This window comes from Rhinolophus hipposideros (genome assembly GCF_964194185.1).
Source record: "Rhinolophus hipposideros genome assembly, chromosome: 16".
In the NCBI taxonomy this organism is placed as follows: domain Eukaryota; kingdom Metazoa; phylum Chordata; class Mammalia; order Chiroptera; family Rhinolophidae; genus Rhinolophus; species Rhinolophus hipposideros.
Genome location: NC_138062.1, coordinates 28180958 through 28201895, shown reverse-complemented (window position 1 = coordinate 28201895; position 20938 = coordinate 28180958). Strand labels below are relative to the sequence as shown.

General features: G+C 43.1%; 1 protein-coding gene across 9 annotated transcripts in view; it reads right to left on the bottom strand.

Annotated features, from left to right (window-relative positions):
- FNIP2 (folliculin interacting protein 2) overlaps positions 1 to 20938 on the bottom strand; it is a 115524-nt gene that overhangs the window by 21255 nt on the left and 73331 nt on the right. For all 9 annotated transcript variants that reach the window (XR_013995174.1, XM_081077169.1, XM_081077172.1 and 6 more), the window contains 7 exons: positions 19656 to 19785; positions 13582 to 13783; positions 13173 to 13261; positions 11129 to 11275; positions 10841 to 11010; positions 3498 to 4773; positions 2442 to 2598 (listed from right to left, as the gene is read on the bottom strand). Coding sequence is in view for 8 of the 9 variants with exons in the window: in XM_081077169.1 (XP_080933295.1) it covers positions 2442 to 2598; positions 3498 to 4773; positions 10841 to 11010; positions 11129 to 11275; positions 13173 to 13261; positions 13582 to 13783; positions 19656 to 19785 (2171 nt within the window). In the remaining variant the exon portion in view is untranslated. The remainder of the gene's footprint in view (positions 1 to 2441; positions 2599 to 3497; positions 4774 to 10840; positions 11011 to 11128; positions 11276 to 13172; positions 13262 to 13581; positions 13784 to 19655; positions 19786 to 20938) is intronic.

Genomic DNA, 20938 nt, shown 5'->3' with positions numbered 1-20938 from the left:
TCAAAAAGCTATTATTTCTGCTCTAACTCTGGCCATCTACTTGTTCTTGTATCTTTGCTTCTTTCGCTGGCAATCTACTCAAGAATTTAAATAATTACTAGGCTCTATGGAGCAGTAAATTCAATGTAATATTAAAAAAAAATTTTATTTTTCAACAAATATTTGTAAATGGCCTTCTTAAAAATTATTATTTATTTAAACACTCCCATAGACCAGAGTCCCAGTCTGAGAGGCAGTTGAAATGCAACACTACTTCAAAAGCAAAATTCATTATGATGAATGTGCCAAGTGAAATTAGAAATCCACTAATGTTAATTGGATACATTCTAAATGTATTAAAGTTCTGAAGATATTTTTATGAACCCTCCATGATTCCCTATTAACACCCATGCATGGCTGCACTTTGATGTATCCACAATTTGACACAATATAGGTTATTATGCTTAATACCTTTCGATCTCTCAGGGCGATTGCACAGTCTAAAGAGAAAAGCTACAGTATGAAAACACTCCTTTTAAAAGGAAAGGAAAAATCTTTAAGAGTATAACCAGAGGAAACATCATTTTGTTTTTTCAAGTATATTAAGAATTATAGAGCTAGATGGTCACCATGAAAACCTCACCCACAAAATTTGGAACTTGTCAGCCTATGGGAAAATACAAAAAATGTCACGAATAATTTTGCAGATAAATTCAAGGAGAGCTATTAGTCAATCGATTACATTTCCACAGTGGTCAGTGAGCAAGTCTGGGCCATTTTGGCAACACCGCCAAGTTGGTAGGATTCATGGCACTGAAGACAACCCCATTAGTTCACACGCGATCTCCTGGAACCTCTGTCAGAAGCAGAACGCCAGGTTTCACGGAAGAAGGCTCAACAAACAATACCAATGATCTCACAAATCAAACCGCCAGCAGAGCAGAGAGAAAAACTCCCAGGTTTTGCATCTATGGATATAAACATAAGGTGCTGACAGAAAAGGAAAGGAGAGCCTCTAATTTCCCGTCTTAATTCTACAGATGGCCACAGATGTATGCGAGTCTCTAAAGTCATGGAAGCTTCATACATGGTTTCAGACAACCTAGAAAGAGAGTATCTATCATACAGCGAGGGCATTGTTCTTATTCGAAGGTCACTGATGGATAGACCACCGAAATGATAAAGTATGCAGTGTTCATGACAACTATGAAAATAAAATGTTATGACATTCCTTATAGAGACAAGAGCAATTTCACAGCTTCATTCCAGGAATACCTTAATGAGGGCTGGTGTCCGACCACAAAGTAGTGCCGGGTGAGGAATGGTGGGGACTACCGCGGCCACTGGGCTGGCTTTCCAGCTTCAGAGCACCTCCCCTCAACTCTTCTCCCTCCCCGTCCAGGGGGCCTATGAGGCCATCTGCATCACTACTGAGCTTTTCTTCCCATTTCAGACAAATCTTCAGCCTGTTTAGCCTGAGTCTGATATATGTTTAGTCTCCACAGAGGAGATGCTCAAGGCCAAAGATAACATGCAATGCCTGTTTCACCTCCCAGAAAAACACTCGATGGGTGAGGAGGTAGACAACAAACCCAGTTTCAATTTTCTTAATGCCATGAGGACTTTCCCTATTGCACAAGATGCAATTTGTTTCCAAAGCAAAACATCTATTTTTGCACATCTGTCCAATAGCAGCTCAATTAAAAACAGGCCCATCAGACTGACAGAGTTGCCTTAACTGCTCAGTTCCTGTCACGCTGCAGATAGCAGAAAAGCACTTAGCGGCAGCCACAAGGCAATTTTCCAGTAAGACTTGTTAATCTTTATACAGTCATCCTCATGCAGCCATCAAAGTGAACATAATGACAAATCAGTTAGAATAAATTACTTTTAGGAACTTGTAAAAGATCAGATAAAAAGCGAACCACATGTGACAGCTCTTCGATCGTCCCTGGGATGCCATGTAAGTGCCACCATCTGCGCTGGTTATTCGGTTTGCCCGGCCTACGTGCTCGCTCCCGCCCACCCCCAGACCCACTCCTTGCCTTCTCGGTCCTACACAGGCCCCAGGAGGCTGACCTCTGTGGGCTGCATGTGCATCAGCGAGGACCCTGCTCTCCGGCTTCCAGCTGCGCCCAGTGGTGGGGGACAGAGACATCAGCGGGCTAGCCCCCCAGCCTCCTCAGTGCTCTGGCAGCTCTCCCAGCTGCGGCTCCGCACAGCTCTGCTGTTGTGCTCACTCCCCTCACTCCTTCAGGCCCAATGTGCTCACAGCTTCCAGCCTCCGCTAATTCCTGGGTGCTTCACCAGCCCCTGTCGGTTCCCGCAATCCTGCCCAGGTCTCTGTAAACAATCCCTTCACCGCACTCCCTTCAGTGCAAAACAGTCTAAACACCTGTCGCCAGCCAGGATCCTGGTGACACGCTGTCAGCAGCTGGAGGCTCCCAGCTGGGATCACTTACCCGGACTGTGTGGACCAGGTCAGCCGGCAGACACTGCTTCAGCCTCTCGTCACTGCTGGTCCCATGAAGCACCAGGTCAGGCATGTATGTGGGGCAGTAACCTGCCAGAAGGGAGCGGCCAAAGTTTCTGACATTCGAGTTGCTGAAGAGCTGAGACCTACAACAATATCGATCTGTTAGAATACACCATCAAAAATGGGCTCTGTTTCTGTGTCACCCTTGGAACAAAAACCCCAAAGACAGAGGTAAGAAAAAGAGATTCTGGGTGGTCCATTTCACCAAAGCTCTGGTAAGCAGATCATTGGTGTGGGAAAAGGGAGGGAGTTGCAAGAGGAGCATGAGTTGTTTGAAATGGAAGGGGAGGAAAAAATAGTATTTTAATGGCTGGCTACAAGTTTGTTTTGTACCTCATATGGAACATCCTCCAGGCAGTCTGTGTGAAGAGAGTGAAGAAAGAAAAAGTCTACTGGCGGGGAGGCACTCGCCAAAACCCTGGCTTTAGGAACTGACACATCTGCGCGGGGTGGCGCCCACGCCAGTGCAACAGGACAGAAGACGTCTCTAGTTTCTGCTTCCAGTCATCACAGACCAGATAATCGACCTGATGGGGCGCTAAGGAAGGTGTTGCTTCCCAGCCACTTCCCGCTGCTCCGACCGCAGGAGAGGAGCCGCCCAGCCAGCATAACCCACTGCCTCCAAGGCGAGGCATCTGTGCCAGCCACCAGCTTCCACCCAGATGACAGAAAATAAAACTCCCTGCTCCCACTACCCCCTGGAGCTTCCCCCCAAATGTCATAGAAGTTGCAAAGGCACCCAGTTGCCTCCCTGCTCAGAAAGCCCAGATGCACTCAGCCAGTGGTCGTCCTTGGAAAAAAGGCAGGCTGGGAACCGTTTGTATCATTTTGATAACACTTCTAATACTCGAGGAGGAAACAAACAAACAAGACCGTTGTGTGTGAAATAGCCAACAACAGCTGACATGATCATGCTGTGAGGTGAGGAAAACAGTGTTTGAACCTGGTTAGTTCCCTCTGCTTCCCAGCCTGCTAGTATTACCTTGGCAGAGGCAGCTCCACTTCCAAGGACCCGTCAGGCAGGTCACCGCTGTGACCTAGATTCAGCGAGGCTGAGGCGCATGCTTCGTCGTCACTGTCCCCAAGAGCGCTGTCAGAACTTTCATTTCTGGGAATGTCTCCTTCAGTCCTGAAGTCATCCTTCCGGGCGGCGTCCCCACAGGGGACATCGGCAGAGACTGAGACACCAGAGTCCTGCTGTACACACCTGCCTGGGGCAGGTTCTAGCAAAGGTTCTTCCTCGGCCTCCAGCGCTCTCTGTCCAGTCCCTGCCACACGGGCGTTAGGTACAAACGAGTCGGCAGCTTGGTCGAGCTGCCCGGCAGCACCTGCCGCTTCCTGGCTTCTGATGCCTTTGTCCTCAGCGCAACCCCTGTCAAATTCACCCTTACCCCCCTCAGATGATGGATTTTGAGAACGGCATACATTCTTTTGGAAGCCAGGTGGGAAGGAGCACCTAGAAACCTGCTGGTCCTGGGCCATGTCAGCGGCTACTGTGGGCTCAGCTGAGGGACAACCACCTAACTCTGGATATTGTCTGCAGGCTGTCAGCCGCTCCTCCATTTTCCGGCTGCGGTTTTCAAAGTCCGACTCTGGAGATGCGGAGCTTCCAATCTGGAAAGTGACCTTCTCGTGAGAACGTCTGTCAGGGCAAGGCCAGGCTGCTGACCGGTCAGGCAGCTTCCTAGGCACCTCCCCTTTCAGCTCCTCGCTGACCTTCAGTCCTGCCCCCAAACTGTCACAGCTGGCGAGCCTGGAACAGCCACCTCGGGGTAGCTCTTTTTGACTTTCTTCCTCCCCACAAAATGTGTCTTGAGGTTTCCACGAGCTATCCAGTGCTGGCTCCTGGTGTCCCAGGCTAGAGGCCACAGAACTCTTGCTTCCTTCTTTGTCAGGTTTGGAACACGGGTCTCTACTATCAGCGCCCTCTCGGGTCCCAGCCGACCCCTCGGGGCCTGGGCTCCTTTCCTCAGCCAGCATGGGTGGGAGGAGAGCAGGCTCACTTCTCACGGTGACTACCACGTACTCGGACTCCTCCACCTCTCCCCTCTCCAAGGCTGTCGTGATGCTGCTCCCATTTAACACCTGGTCACCTTCTCCGTGGTTCCCACTCCAGGTCAGCTGGTTCTCTTGCAGCTCAGAGCAACGGAGAAAGTAGGTCAGGACATACAGAATGCGCTGGACCAAATCCTTCTGCTTCCCCACAACCACGGTGCGAGTGAGCCTCACGGGAGAACCGATGGCTCCATAGAGGTCGCCTACAGAGCAAAGTGGACACAAAGACAAGGTTGTCTGCGGTCAGCATGGCTTGGATATGCCTTCACAAGAGAAAAACAGATGACTTATATTCCCAAACTAGAATCACTTCTTTACACACCTGATTGAAGCAAAGAGGTAATTCCTGGTAATAACTGTTTTAGTTTTGCCCCTATACCATGTTTCTCCAAAAACAAGACCTAGCCAGACAATCAGCTCTTATATGTCTTTTGGAGCAAAAATTAATATAAGACCCTGTCTTATTCTGCTATAAGACTGGGTATAATATAATATGATTATATTATATAACATAATAATATTTTACTATAAGACCTGGTCTTATATTAATTCTTGCTCCAAAAGATTCATTAGTGCTGATTGTCTGGCTAGGTCTTATTTTCAGGGAAACATGGCAGTAGAAAGTCTGCCTGGAAAGGCCTGGCACAGGCTTTGGAGCGCTGCTCTCGGCGCAGGGGCAGCACTGGTGTACACTCCCCTCGCTGTGCTGCTTAGGTCTTCCCACAAAGTTCACTGGCTGGCCAACTCCTCCCTCCCCACAAGGAAAGCTAAAGCCAGAGACCTGAATATGTGATCAAATCAAATATTGTATCTTGGAAACTAGAATGATGTGACTTTTTTAGAAGCATCCTGGACAATAGGCCTTGGGGTGAGATCCACATTCAGGGATCTCTGAACCAAAGTACAGTGAATCAGTTCAAAATACTTAATGAAATGGCCTGCTCAGAATTATCTACACACACACACACACACACACACACACACACACACACACACAGTAGAACCAATTTGATTAACAAGAAGAAAATGACTTAGTCATGAATAATATGATTCTGAGTATGAATAAATCTGAATAGTTCTACTACTTTACATGACAATTCTACTGGAAAAAATATGTCACACAAGTTATATCTTGACAAGTTGATTAAAAACTGGCTAATGAACCATGAACGTTTGGCTTAAAGGTGGAAGATGAAGGGCAAATGTGTCAACAAACCCAACAGTACAAGCTTTTCATGAAACGTATTGGTCAAGTGCCTAACTATTAAAATTATTGCCTTTGATGACTTTACTATTACATTTGATCAGTTATACATTTGATACTTTTATAATAATAATGACAATTATAACCAAAAGCCAACATTTATAGATTGTGCAGGCACAGTGCTAAGTGTTTTACATGGATTTATCTCGTTTACATCTCTGCATAATCAACCCTGAGTTAGAAACCATTACGGAAATAAACAAAATGTTAGAATAAATCAAAACTTGAAAAGACACTAACTAAAAGAGATGCATGGTAACAGTTGTAAATAAGAACTCAGGAAGTTAGAACCCATCTGAGGAATGCATGTAGAGAAAGGAGGGAAGGCATGGGTACAGGCATGTAGTGGATAAAACTACTGAAACAGACAGATGAAGACTAAGGAAAAAGTTATGGGAGCCCCCAGGAAGTCCCTCCTCTGGAGTGCTCCGCAGTGTGAGCAACTGCACCTGAGAACGTTTACAGGGCAGGACAGAAATGGTAGCAAACAATCCTCTCTATAAACAGACTGGATTACAAGCTAATAGGGCTTTATCTTCGAGGCTTTTGCAACCAAGAAATCATCCAAGAATTCAAAAGAATAAGTCAGAATTGTAGTCTGATGCTAGGACAAGTAGTTCTGTTTGAGAAAACTTTCTTGACTAAGAACTTGTCACTGCTCCTTCCCTACATCTGTCCATTGCTGCAGGGTGTTCCAGTTATGTCAGGAATTCATGGGACACTTTTGTTAAATCGGTCTCAAAGTTATTGGGTTGATGCAAGAGTAACTGCAGTTTAAAAGGTTAAAAATAACTGCAGAAACCGCAATTACTTTTGCACCATCCTAATAATAAAGAAGATAAGCAGTACATATCTGAAATCTAGCATAAAGAAACCAAAGAAGAAAGGGCCGGTCAGAATGACAATGTTATTTTTGAGCAATGCATTTTGGTATTGTACATTTCAATAACTAAGGCATACACGGAGGCTATTAAAATACAATCTATAATAATTTAAAGTAATGAGAGCAGTGTGTGTGGAAACAATGCCTTTACGGTCCAGCTTCTTAAAATAATAATAATGCATCATTAAAATAATAGACCTGTAATATTAAAGATTTACTAGAACTGGAACTTGAAGGCAAATACATTTTTGAGTCCCAGATTGATAAAGTGACTAATTTTAGAGTAGATTCTTTTGTTCTCATGAGTATAACTTTATAAAGTGAAGGCAGGTTGCACAACAATGTGAACAGACTTAACCATGACTGAACTAAACACTTAGAAATGGTTAAGGTGATAAATGTTATGTTATGTGCTTTCTTTAAACCACAATTTAAAATAAAATACAAACTTAAATGTAAGAAAAAGAATAGGAGACAGAAAAAACAAGGGTGGTGGTGGTGGTAAAAAGAGAAAGGCTGGAGACCCAGCACATGGAAGCAGGAAGGGGTGAGGAGACGGCAGGGTGAGAGGAGAGTTCAGGGGAAGGAAACCAGCAGAGGACACAGAATGGACACCAGAGACGGGAGACAAGAGTGAGCAGAGGAACAGAAAGAGAGGACCACAGAAGGAAGAGGGAAAGAACAGACAGAAGGAGAAAGAGAAGAACGAAGAAAGCAATGGCAGCAGAGGTGCAAAACTACAGTAGAGAATCAGCGAGAAGCACAGAGTAGGGAGGAGAGGTGAGGAAAGCAGAGAGAGGAAAACAGGAAGCGGGAAAGAAAGAAGATACTGGGGAACAGTGAAAAGATGGAACAGAAACTAGAAAAAGGAGAGAGTAAGAAAGGGGGGCTAGAGAATGAGGCGAGAAGCTGAGAGAATTCAGGATCATTGTAAAGAGGGGATGGTAAAGTGAGAGAGTGCGAGAGGTGGGGGGCTATGGAGATGGAGAAACAAAGGCAGACAGAGGGAGAAACAGAGAAAATTAACAAGGAGAGAAACTAAGTGTCTTAAAGGACCACTTATTCATTGATTACATTCTAATAACTGTGCCTATGCTGTGAAATCCCCTTTCAACATTGTTGTCCTAATCCTACACATTGGAATTCATTGTATGTTTATTATCATTTAGTTCAAACTACTTGTAATGTCTCTTGTGAAGTACTGTTTGGCTTGTGGGTTATTTAAATGTGGTTGTTTAATTTCTCAGCAGGTGGGAATTTTCTCCTTATCATCTAGTTTATTGATTTGTAGTCTAATTCCACTGCATTCTGAAAAACACAATTTAAACTTTTGGAGGAAAAAAATGAAGAAATTTCAGGCTCTTTTAGTTGTATTAATTTAAACCGGTGATCCTAAACTTTTATTTTTTGAGGTGAAAAACTACTTTTCATATTCATAAATCCTTGAGATCGTTAGGGTCAAAAAGTAACCCATATGTAACTCCTTCAATCAGCGATGAAAGACAGTGGCTTTCAAACTTCATATATCCATCCCAAGACAGAAAGAAAGTTGAGACTGCTACCTCACACTCCCTTTGAAACAAACATTTTACAAAACATGTATGTGTTACTTTAATATTGTCTATTCTACTGTACCTTCTAAATGCCTTTTTTGACCCAGTAAACATGGTTTCTCGAACCCACTAATGTGTGGTTATCCGCACTTTGGAAAACCCATATGTAGACAGCATGTGTTAGGCTGAGGTGGGGATGGCTCAACTCCTGAAAGCATGCCCGGGAGAGTGTGAAAGGGCTTGCTGCTTGCAGCCCCTCTTCTTTCTCTGGGATGCCGAGAAACCACGCCCAAGCGGGCACAGAAGTGGTACCTGTCCTGGCAAGATCTCGGATATGCCTTTGAGGTAATTAAAGATAGAATCTTTTCTATTACTCAGGAACCTGGATTAAAATGACATCTGCATCAGGGCATATTCCTAGCAATTTATATTTTCCTGTTTACTGTGACTTGGTAAATAGTTCATGAAAATATAATAACTGGAAAACAGTGTCTTCTCCTGTCAAATTATTGAAGCCCTTCAATCTCTTCTTGTAATAGTGGGAACTCACCACTTACACTCAGCTTTATAAAGTTATCACAGCACTTTGGGCCAAGCCTCAGCCCCTCCTCACGCCCCTCCTGCCAATAGCAGGCACTGCTGGGTTGTTTGGGGGAGGGAGGATGGGAGACTCAATGATACACGATCTCCTTTGAAAAGGGACTGTCAGCCCACAGGAAGGGACTTCGCCTTGTTCCGCTCAACACAGGGAATTAATGGCTCTCAATTGGTTAAATTTCAATGAGAAGCATGTCTAATTATAAATACATTTATCTAATTAAATGCACAGTGCTCAATTAGCATTGTTTTTAAGTGAGTGACCTGGCAGCATGAAACAACACCACGTTTTCTTAATATCCAGCCCCCTTACCTTCACCACTTAATGATCTACCTTTCTTCGAGACTATTGTTCCATAACAAGAACAGTAATGCTCTGTCCTCTCCAGGCAGAAGCGATGACCCAGAGTGAGCTGGATACTCTGAGTTCTTTTCTGAGCTTAGCACTGATGGATTGTACTAAGTCCATGTTAACACCCCTAAATTCTTTATTAAGTCATTTAACATGCACCTATTATCCCCCTGACAGTAACAGAGGTGTTCTCTTTCTTACATATCTCACGACCCTGGGCACAAGGGCAAGACATCTTTATTATCTATAAAATAAGGGCAATTGTAAGAGGCTTTGGAATGAAAATCTAATTAATAACATGTAAAAAAGCTTTAAAACAGTGCTTGGCTCACAGTGACAGTGCTTGGCTCTGTGATTCTTTTTCTGGAAAATGCCATTTGAACACTTCCTCAAGTATGCCTTCCTTGAAAAGCCCCTCCATCACCCTCACTCTATCTCTCGGTGCCCCTCTAATGTTAATATTCTCATTAGGTGCATCCGTAACAAAGGTGCTTTATGCAGAACTAATTCAATTCCCACAGCAACCTTGAACTATTTTCACCCCATTATACAGATGAAGAAACTGAGACACAGAGAGATTAAATCATGTGCCCATGGAAACTAAATCTGATCGAGGCTGCCTGGCTCTGCTGCCCACGCTCTTAGCCTTCACACTATACAGTCTCTCTCCTATGTCCTTTTTGCACACCTCCGTTCAAAGGAGTAATCAGGGTATCCTGACATGTGAATACAAATCTGCCTCCTCATGAAGCAGATAGCTTTCTGAGGCTAAAGAGTGCGCGTTATTCAACTCCATATCCCTGGCATCTAACACAGGGTCTGGGACAAAGCGAGTGTGCAAATTTCCATCTGTCACTTTAAACGTTTCATAAGTGAGAGGTCCTAGCGTATACCTCTCCTCCACATGAACCCAAATACACAAAATCGATCTCTTCAGTTCCAAACTCTGTACTCAACTATGCCAGAGCACTAGAGTCCCATACTGACATCTACACAGCTGAGGAAATAAATGCCATCCAACTAACCGCAAGGAAGCAGTGTGGATAGAGAAAGATAAGGTTTCTGACTTAAGCTAAAATGAAAAAGGTCGTGAAATTCTAGTGTGCTCCTTTCTTTTTTGTCTGATTTTTCTCCAATCTAGTCCATCTTCTAGGGCAGTGGTTCTCAGCCAGGAGTGGTCTTGTCCCCCACTGGACACTCAGCAATGCCTGGAGAAATTGTTTCCGTCACAAAGTCAGAGGGGGTTTTCACTGGCAGCTAGTGAACGGAGGCCAGTGAGGCTTCTAACCATCCTGCCACGCACAGCACTGCTCCCTCCACCGCTCCCACAACGAAGCATGACCTGATCCAGAGTGGAGAATGTTGAGGCTAAGAACCCCTGCCCCAGGGTGAACTGCTGCAGGGGTGGGAGGACGGATTACCTCTGCGGCATTAAAAGGAGGAGGACAAAGCTGCTGGCAGGGGAAGAAGAGGAAGGTGGGGGGAGCCTTACGATTAGAATCCGTGGGCCGATCTCCTCTGCCCTATATTACCGGGTTGGATAGCTAATATCAACTGGAAATTCCAGCCTTTTTCCTATTCCATCCCATACAGTCTCTGAATAGTCAATGCAGGTACTCACCCAGCTGTGCCCAGAGAGGATTGTACGGATGTGTTTTGGCCAGCGTGTTCACTGACTGAGAGGTACGTTTCTCTGCGAAGGCTCTAATGGGAGGGTGATCAACAGGCATGACTGTCGGTACCCAGGCCAGGTGGTAGGTTAACACTGCAGTTAGTAAGGCAGCAAAAAACCTGAGAGAAATGGGAGAAAACACAACCAGGTAAGTCAACGCAGCAAGAGGCATGCCGTAGACAGAACATACACTGGCTGCAGAATTTGCGTACCAGGCTCTGCTGAGTCAAAACTTACTGGTTTTTGTTGATCTGTTCTATCAGAAGTGTAAATTCCTTGAGAAAGCGCTGGCAGAGCTGGGTTTTTTCCAAAGTGCTGGACATCATCGTGAGCCATACGGGTTCCGCTATCCTTGGAACAGAATATAAGTTCCAGATAGTCCCTCTACGGAAAAGAAGAGGGACACACCAAACTGTCACAAACACTGTTCTGGATAATCTTTATATAAAGGAGTACAACGATAATAATCCAGATCTATGTTGGGCTCAAGGGATTCAGGCAGAATATAAAACAGGGGCCAGCAAACTGACTCACAGGCCAAATCCAACTGCCACCTTTTTTGTAAATAAAGTTTTACTGGAACACAGCCATGCTCGTTTGCTTACATATTATCTGGTGCTGCTTTTTCACAATGGTAAAATCAAGTAGCTAGGACAGAGACCCTTTACAGAAAAGGTATACCAACACTTGATACACAATATTCATTTCTGAAACAATTTTCACAACGCCTTCTGTCAGAATTTATGCCCACTTTTATGGTAAATAAATAAAGGAAGAGATAAAGTATACGCTATAATGACAATGTGAAGGGGCAACACAATTCTCCTAATTTCTGGTCAGTCATTATTTATTCAAAGCACCCAAATTCATTTATATATATAGTGAAGAAGAGCTATTTATGTATTTTTTTTCATCTAAAATGAATTTGATTCTGTTAGTCCATATAAAATTCTGTCCATATTTGATTTGTTCAGTCCATATTTGATTCTGTTAGTCCATACATATATATATATATATATATATATATATATGTAGTTTTTATATGGACTAACAGAATCAAATTCGTAATATTGTAAGCTATTAGAGAAACTGACTAGTCTCGTTCTATCACTTTACAGATTATGAAAATGAAGCCTAGAAAAGTTGTGTTACTTGCGTAGGGCATACAAATACTGAATGACAAGGTCAGGATGAGAATGCAGGTCTCCCGATGCCTGGTGCCAAGGGCTTTACTCCAAGCTCTACGACTCACAAGTGTTCTTCCAAAGAGTATACTAACTTAGCTTGGGATCTCCACTGCTATTTCTGAATTTAAAACACATCCACTCTTCTAACTGAGGACACATGGACATATTCTGACTTGACTTTCCAGCTGTATGCATGAAATAATTGAGACACAGCAGGATTTCACCTTGGCGACAAATAGAGCATTTGCTGAGTTAGGTAGCAATGGTGAGTTTGGTCACATGCAACTGGGATCCACTGACTACAACTAAGGTCTTCAAGCGCTAACACTTTGTCACCATTTCTGGAGGGCTGGGCTGCTGCAGTAAGAACAAGACCTCTCTATGAACACAGTAAGTGAGGCCTTCTGATTCTGTACCTTCAGATTCCTGACCTCTGAGAAACTGGCTCTAAAATGGTGCGACAATCCCAGATCAGCCGGTGAAAGAGAATCCTACTGCTACCCAAAGCAGGTTACCTTTCCACACAGACATTAGGGGCAAGAACGCTAGAAATCTGGTGTCCACAATACAAAGATCATCAATTAGAAACTAACAATGAAGGCACACTAGGGTGAGCATATACTGTCTGGACCAGGACACTTCTGGGAGGGCGCTGAGCATGAACCAGGACCGCCCTGGCAAACGGGAAGGTGTATCTCTCCGACAGATATACTCTCTCCATCTATGCTCTGGACAAGTATCCTTGAACTTGTTTCCACAACTTCAGAATGGGGGCAACAGTGCTTCCTCTTAGGGCTTTTGTGAGGATGACACGAAATAATGAACAGGCTTACAAGAGACACCTGAATATTAGTTTTCTCCATTCACCCTGTTAAAAACAATCACATCAAGGACCATCTGCCAGGCACTAGTGAGGACTACTAGGTACCGGGTGACTTAAGTTCTTCCTTCTTTGGTCTTAGTTTCCATCTTGAAGGAAGGAGTTGCCCCCTAATTCTTCCAAGTCATGGTCTTTATATGTCCTGAGATTCATGGCTGCCACCGCTACTGCTGCTCATAAATTTCATTGGATCTGACAAACGTGGTGAATGTACCTGAATTCTCCCAGAGCTTCCATCAGACGGCTGACATAAAACTGGACGCGAAGATTTGATTCTGCTATCTTCCTACAGGAGATCATGGCCTTCATTGAAGAGAAATGAGCCAAATTACTCTCTGAGAAGAAAGTGCTTTATAATTATCTACTGGGTTTTATTAATAAAAGACAATAGTATAATCAAAACATTCCAGGTGGGAATGACTACAGCCATCAGGAAGCAGTAGGCCCCTTTCCTAAGCGATGCAGGATCTGATATCTGGTATCCATGTGCCCAAGGACCCACCACAGCTGAAGATGATTTACGTTCTCTAGGAACGTGATCTGATGCCTAGACAGAGCGATTCTACCATCTTTAAAGCCCCACGATCCCATCTCTATGTGACACTGGATTACCTTTGTATTACCTTTTCGATTGCACTCTTTAGTCTGTTCATGTGCGACTCAAACAAGGGGAAATGGGAAAAAAAGAAGTCCTGGAAATCCCTCTGGGCTTCTTCTTTCTCACACAGAGAGAAGATGATGCTTATGGCGATTTTCTTTCTCCGGACAAGGGCAGGATTAGAACTGCAGGTTTCTTCAGCCAAGCTGAACGTCTCATCAGTTGATCTAGAGGAAAAGTAAGTTTGGAGAGCTGCATCAGTGCATCACACTGCAGATAAACTAATGCTGGGAGTGGGGGTGGGGGGACGACATGCAGAGAGCCAATCCAAAACACTCGGAGTCTATTCTGGGAAGACTTTCTCTACCTCTAGTTCTTTCTCTTCTGTAACTCTCTGTCACGAAAAACAAAAATATCAGCTTGTTACACAGTATTATCCTAACCTGAAAAGAAACAAATGAAAACTGAAAGTAATTTCAAATGTCCCCTTGTTATATATTCTTTGACCCTTTCTCTTGGACTATTTTGCATCAGATTGGTGGTCTTTAGGAAGGAGTGTGAAATCTGTCCACTTAAAACACGGGCCCTTTGTTCTGGTTGATAGCGGGAAGAGAAAGGATGCTGTGTGGTATTCCACTTCACCAAGGGCATGTTTGGACGCTTACTGATAGGTGAGGTTCTCTTTCTCAAGGCTATTCCCATCAGATGCAGTGATTCCTATAAATGCTCAGATTACCTGTGACTGATAAGCTCTCTGGGAAATACCCCTAGCAGAAAGCCCCACCTCTCTTCTGGAATAGTCAAGTCCTCAAAACACTTAAGATTCTTTCAAGAGACTGCTTCTATGATAAGAGAATCATGACACTAATAAATTCTAAATACATATTCAATTCGTTTTCGGTGGTAAACCTCACAAACATGCCCCCACCATGTCTCTTATTTAACTATTCTGAAACAGCAGCATAAGTTAACCACATAGCTATAAATAGCAAGAGTGAAAACGAAAGAATTGTTTTTCTTCTACAAAGAAATCAAAGCAAAGGACATAATATTGCAAACGACAGTGCCTAGCCTGACACATGATAGTTATGCAATAAGCTTTCTCTTTCTCATGCATTCTACCATTTAGTCCCATATCTCCGCCAAATACGGGAGGATACGACTTCCTCCATTTTCTGTACTACAAATTACAACATGACAATCACTTATGCTTCGCAGAACTTGAGGCAGTTGGCCTCCTACTCTTGGTCTTAAATTTCTTATTTAGTGCTCTACTCACCGTCTATAATGGGTCTGTGATTTCAAACATATCCACACGTTAAAAAACATACATACATCAAAAGTTTTATGGTCAGGAAAGCTACTTTATTTTTGAGGGAAAGGAGACAGATGTCTTGTTCTAACCTCAGAGAGATATGTTCTTGTTTCTCTTGACTTCAAGAGAGATCCCGGAGATGTGGGTGTGGTTGATAAATCAGGAAAAGGCTCTCACTAACAGACATACCACTGGAAAGATGCGATCTCCAGGTATTCTTGTAAATGTTATGCATTAATAACCATCAACCGTTTTCTCTGAGAAATTCCTAGGTCCTAATTTTCTGCTCATCAGAAAACAATTCTTGAGGCTCTCTTAGAATTTTCCTTCATTGCATACAGTGCTCCCTCCTCTTTTCCCAAGTACCTGTACTATAACTTTGTTTTCCTGCACCAGTTCATTTCTATCTTGTATAGGGAATTCTGAGCTTATTTGATACCAATACCTGTCTTGCAACCCTTTCTTGTTATCGCCTCCTTCCCTTCTTTCCCAAAAAGTAAAATGACCATATAGGTCCATTCATCTTTGGCCAATGTGGTCTTTAATTTGAAATCAAACTGCAATAAAAAAACTGAGCCCTACGCAGATTTATGCATCATCTTCATCTCTACCCTTATAAACAACAACCAACTCCACTTTGACACAGCAGAGAGTGCCACCTACTGAATTTCTGAAAAACTGCCACAGCTGAAATAGTATGGGTAGCTCTTACTTCACTATATCTCTCTACTGAATTCTAAAACAACTGAGCTTCATCCTGTAATCTTGGGTCAATCATGCAAACTGTAATAAATCAGGTCATGTGGTACTGTAATCATACTTTCAAAATTATTACACAATGAAAGGAGGTTTCAGAGGTTTTTAAAAAGGCAAGTATAAACTCAAATACTTCATCTTATCTTTACCCTTAAAGTCACCTACAGGTAAGGTACCATAGACTGTTTTGCAAATAGAGGAACTGAGTCAGAGTGATTAATCAACTTGCTTCAGGAGCAGAAAACATCCAGTGACAATACTGGGGTTAGAACTCAGGGTTTCTGTCTTGTCATCCAGCCTCATTTCTTGGCTCCTGGAAGTGACCTGGGACTCGGTCCCTATGAGTCATCCATGGGCTGGTGTTCATGCCATCAAAAGCATTGTGCCAGCTGGAGCACAGAGGGGAAGTAGGTGGGAACAAACACATCAGCTAACAGGCCTTCAAGTAGAGGAAAGACCATCCTCCCACTTAATTTTTCTCCTTATTAAAAATCAAATAGAATTTTGTTGACACCGATGAATAGGCATTTACATACATTATGAGTCCTTCAAGATCATAAAGTGAAAACTAAGAGTACTGCAGTACATCTCAATGACTTATACTGGATATCAGGACTGTTTAGTCTAACTGTGTACGCCAGCTTTGAACTTATGTGGAATCTATCAGTACACTGCAACACATGAAATCGCCATTTCAGAGAACACTCCATTGGCAACTTTATATGGTTGGTTCAATTTAATAATTCAGTTCGAAAGCTTTTCTGGACCCCTGTACCTTGCTCCTTTCGGGTTTCAATAGCCTCATTTAGGGGTGCAATCTCTGTAGCTTCTCTCCCACTACAGGGAGTACGTCTGTCCCAGCTAAGTGCCCGCGCCTGACTCCCTGTCCAGGGTCACCACCACAGCTCACCACCTGGCACAGCGGGGAACCCTGTGGCATGGGTGCCAGTCTGGAACATTAACATTGCAAATAAAATCCTGTTAAGGACTGTGCCTATCTTCCCTGACTACCTTTAACTCTTAGGAAGAAAGATTTTTTGACCACTTCGAATTTTCTCTCAAAGCCAGAGGAAATCCTATTTTTGGTACCCACTGTTCTCCTGTCTAGCATAAGGCACTAATTTCTCAACGCACACACCTGCCAAAAGGCAGAGATCGACTGCAACAACCTTTAAATGAAGGGGTCTTCACCGGCACAGGGATTAATTCAAAATGTCCTCTGCACTGCCATTCTCAGGATGAAACCATGCAGGATCCAGGGCCAGCTCACACACAGCCCTGCTCTCACAAGAGTCCCAGGTTTGGTTTAATGTTCTGGGGTTATTCTCTTGAATTCTTAATAATTTTGTCTTTGAAACTGTAAGTGAAGTCTGACGGGACAATGAGGCAGTGTGTGAGCAGTCAGGATACCAGGCAGCAGAGTGCATGGTGGGCTCAGGCTCGAGAGCACACAACCTAGACAATGAACAACTGGCCTGGCGGTCAGGCACGCACCCACATGTCTGAGCCATCCAGGGAGCCACAAGGCCCAGACTGGTGGGGGTGACAGTGGCAGCAGCAGAAGCAGCAGTGGTCATGGCCCTGGGAGAGAGGAAGGACTTGGGCAGGCCGTGACCCATGGTGGGAGGACAGCTTGTCCATCTATCATCACAGCCCACCCCTGTGGAGTCTGCACAAATATTTAACTCTCTGACCTGAGCCCCAGCACAGCAAATAATCACAAAGGGAGAGCCTACACTGGACACTGCAATAAAGCATAACAGGGAGTTACTGAAATTCTTCAAAGAATTTATAATCTCTGGTTTTGAAAACTCCAACAACATTGTAAGTCAACTCATGAAGACATTTCCCGTTTCTTGTAAAAGCTCCGTAAGTTACAAGAAATGTCAGGAAACATTAAAATAACCTTATATAAATTTACATTTAAAATTAAATTCAGACTTACACTAAATGGATTTATGTGAAGACTTAAATCTGTTTTAGAAAAACTGTTCCTCAAGAATCACCTAGATATACTAAGATTTACATTTTGAAAATTTATCACAACTCTACCTCAATGTTGTCTTAACCTACAAAGCCCCAACACCAGAAAGATCTTTCTCAAAAGTAAACAAAATATCAAAAATATTTGCCACGTTGCATTTGTCAGGAGCTAGTAAAGCTGCTTTCAGTTACAATGATTGATGTGTAAATTTGTTTGACCTACACAGATGAATTTGCAGAGAAGCCAGAAAAAATCTTAAGATGATATCACAAGTATCCCATTCACTATTATATTGCATAAAATCATGACAACAAAGTATTACTTTTTGCAATTTATAAATTTGTTATTATTCATGTACCACTATTATTCCTATTACATTTTGTAAGTAAAGTATTCTTTACATTTTATATTTAGTACCCTTTAATAATGCTTTTTCCTGCTTTTTGAACAAGGGGCCCTGCATTTTCATTTTTGAGCCTACCATACTTATTTTAGGTACATGTTCACTAGCAATTCATCAGTTCCCAATGCCAGATCTCAATTCAAATTAGAGTTTTTGAACAATTTCGAAGGACTGGGTTGGGGAATGCTATTCAACTTTGGATTCAATCCTGAATCCAAATTGGAAAAGCATTTTTAGTAAAGCGAAGATGTCTAATGGGAGAGGCTTCTAAGGTCCATCTATTTCTTCCAATCACAGAAGCCACTGCAATGACAGTGAGGATGGCAGGACACCTTCTCCTGACAGCTGCAGTAATAACAATAACAGTAATTAAGTCATAATTGGCCTATATTTTATTTATCGTATCTCATCCTGGCCTGACTTGACTTGCTATTATCTCATTTAACTCTCCCAACAATGCTGTGAAGCTAGCACTAGTACAATTATATTGCAGGTGAGGAAGCGACGCTTTGAATCCAGGTTAACTTTTCTCACATTCACCTAGTGAGTGGCAGAGCCAGGACTTGTCCCCACACCAAATCCCAAGCTCTTAACCATTCCACTTGAAGTTCACCAACCAAACAGCGGTTGCTCAGTGACGCAGCGATAGTTTTTCTCTTATCTAGCTCCTTAGGGTTGTGAGAGCACAGGAGAAGAGGGGCAAGCAACCTGACATGTGCTATATACACACCTTGACCTCTCATTTCTCAGCGTGTCCTGTCAGTACCATCTCTTCCATGGAGGGCTCCCCAATTTCCCCCATGACCACCAGAAAGCACTCTCTCCCTTCTCTGAGTCCCAAGGCACGTTATGCCTCTTTATAGTACTTATCAGCCTCTTTATATCATTACTATGGTATGTATCTGTTAACTACTTAGTTGCAGGCAGGTAGCTGGATCATCTTTACACCTAAACAGTTCCCTACACACGGTGATTACGTCAATTTACTAAATCAACTGACGTGAATTTTTATAGGTACAACTTATCTTAATTCCCTTAAAGTTTTTGGCATGTAGGAACAAATAGCTGGATGCTACTGATGTAAAATCATCATTAGCCAAAAACGTACATTTTAGGCACAACTAAACTTTAGATCTAAAAACCAACTGAAATAAAGGCAGAAAACACCTCACTGCCATCTCATTTATAATCTGATTCATGACTGTTTAGTTTAAGAATTTAAGTTTTACAAAGAGAGCATGTCACAATCCTCGAGTTCATGTATTTTCAAAGACCATACTGGGTCACTGTAAGCCAAGGAAGAGATTTATTTCACCCTTCTAACTTAAGGGAGCTACATCTGGAAGGGAGCCTGTTAAAAGAGAGCGCTCACTACTCCTTTTAAATTAACACCAAATTTAGCTCATTCATGGCACAACTATCCAAATATTTCCCAGTATCTTCGAAACCAGACTTTCCACCCCCAGCTTTTATTTATTGTTTCCAGAAAACTTCTAACTTGTAAACTTTCAGGCTGTACTGAAGCCAATCAAAATGCTTCAGCAGCCGTTTTCCCTTGATAATAGGTGAGTACAGTCCTGCCAGTCTCATGGTGCTGCCGACATAAGTACCTTTTTCAGCAAGAGGAAACTTGCAGCTCACCTCCTAGGAATGATGCCATTCTCCAAACTTGTGGTCTGACTTCGAAGCCAGCGGCGCTGGTAACTGCTGGAAGAAGATGTAGAGGAGCTTGGAGATGGGAAAGGAGTGATCAAAAGGCTGCTGAGCGAAGCTGTGGGGAAGAAAATTTCAAAGTAAATTGAGTACTCCTGCCAAGCAACCTGAATTGTCCTATCAGTCCTATCAGTCACTTCCAGCAGGGGGAGACTATAACTCCTCTCTTACTAAGGTATGACCTCTGTACAGCAAAGAAAACATTCTTTAAAAAAGAAAACAAATGAAAAGAAACAGGGATTACAGACAACGCAAGTGCATCAATTATCGTGCTCCATATTACAAATGCAAAATAATTATTACTCACTCAATCAGAGTGTAGATTGCAGATATCTGGTAAAATGGCCCATATAAGACAACTGTGTGTATTGCTACCTGGCAACAATGCCATACACACGAAGTTTACTTACACACATTGCCTCCTCTCGACTACTTCGTCACTCTGTATTTTGAGGTGAAATCTAGGCAAATTAGTAGTTGCTCCACATAATATCCTCTTTCCTGCTGCCCATCTCCAAATACACAATATTTATCCCTCCTTCCCCGAAGTCCTCCCGCCAGTCCCTTTGTTATGAAAGAGCAACCTCTAGTCTTCAATTTACGTTTTCTGCTTGGATTTCTTATTTGCCTCCAAGCCTCTCTGCTTCCTCCTGCTACATAACATTGGATGCCTGCACTTGGGCTTGTAGTAAATGTGAGCTGACATGCCAGCCCAGACTTCTCTAACAGGCAGGCAAGAACTGGTCCCTCTTAGGTAGGCAAAGGGTTTCTTTCGAATCCCAGCTGCATGGCAGACGTCTGCTTGGTTTGGAAGAATGGAAAAAGGAGGCAAGACTTTTTCTCTTTTTACTTTCTTGGGGCTACGGAATTAGATACTGAAATGTCATTCAGTGCAGTGGAAAAGGACATGGGGTGTTACAGATAGATGACTGGTCAACATTTTCACAAGCAAATCACCGGGCCAAGGAAACTGACTTCAGTAAACAAGGTGTACTACGCTCGGGGATATCACTTGGTAAGGCAGTTTCTACAAGTGAACTATTATATTTTTATTTACACTTTTACGGCCGATGTAAATAACCTAACTCTCTGGCTTGAGTTCTTAAACAAATGAAAAGAGTCCAAGAGTTACTTGGCTATTAGCCAATGATCAATAAACAAATGCTGAGTGTCTGTGATGTACCAGGTGTTGTGCGAGGCAGCTGGGGTGG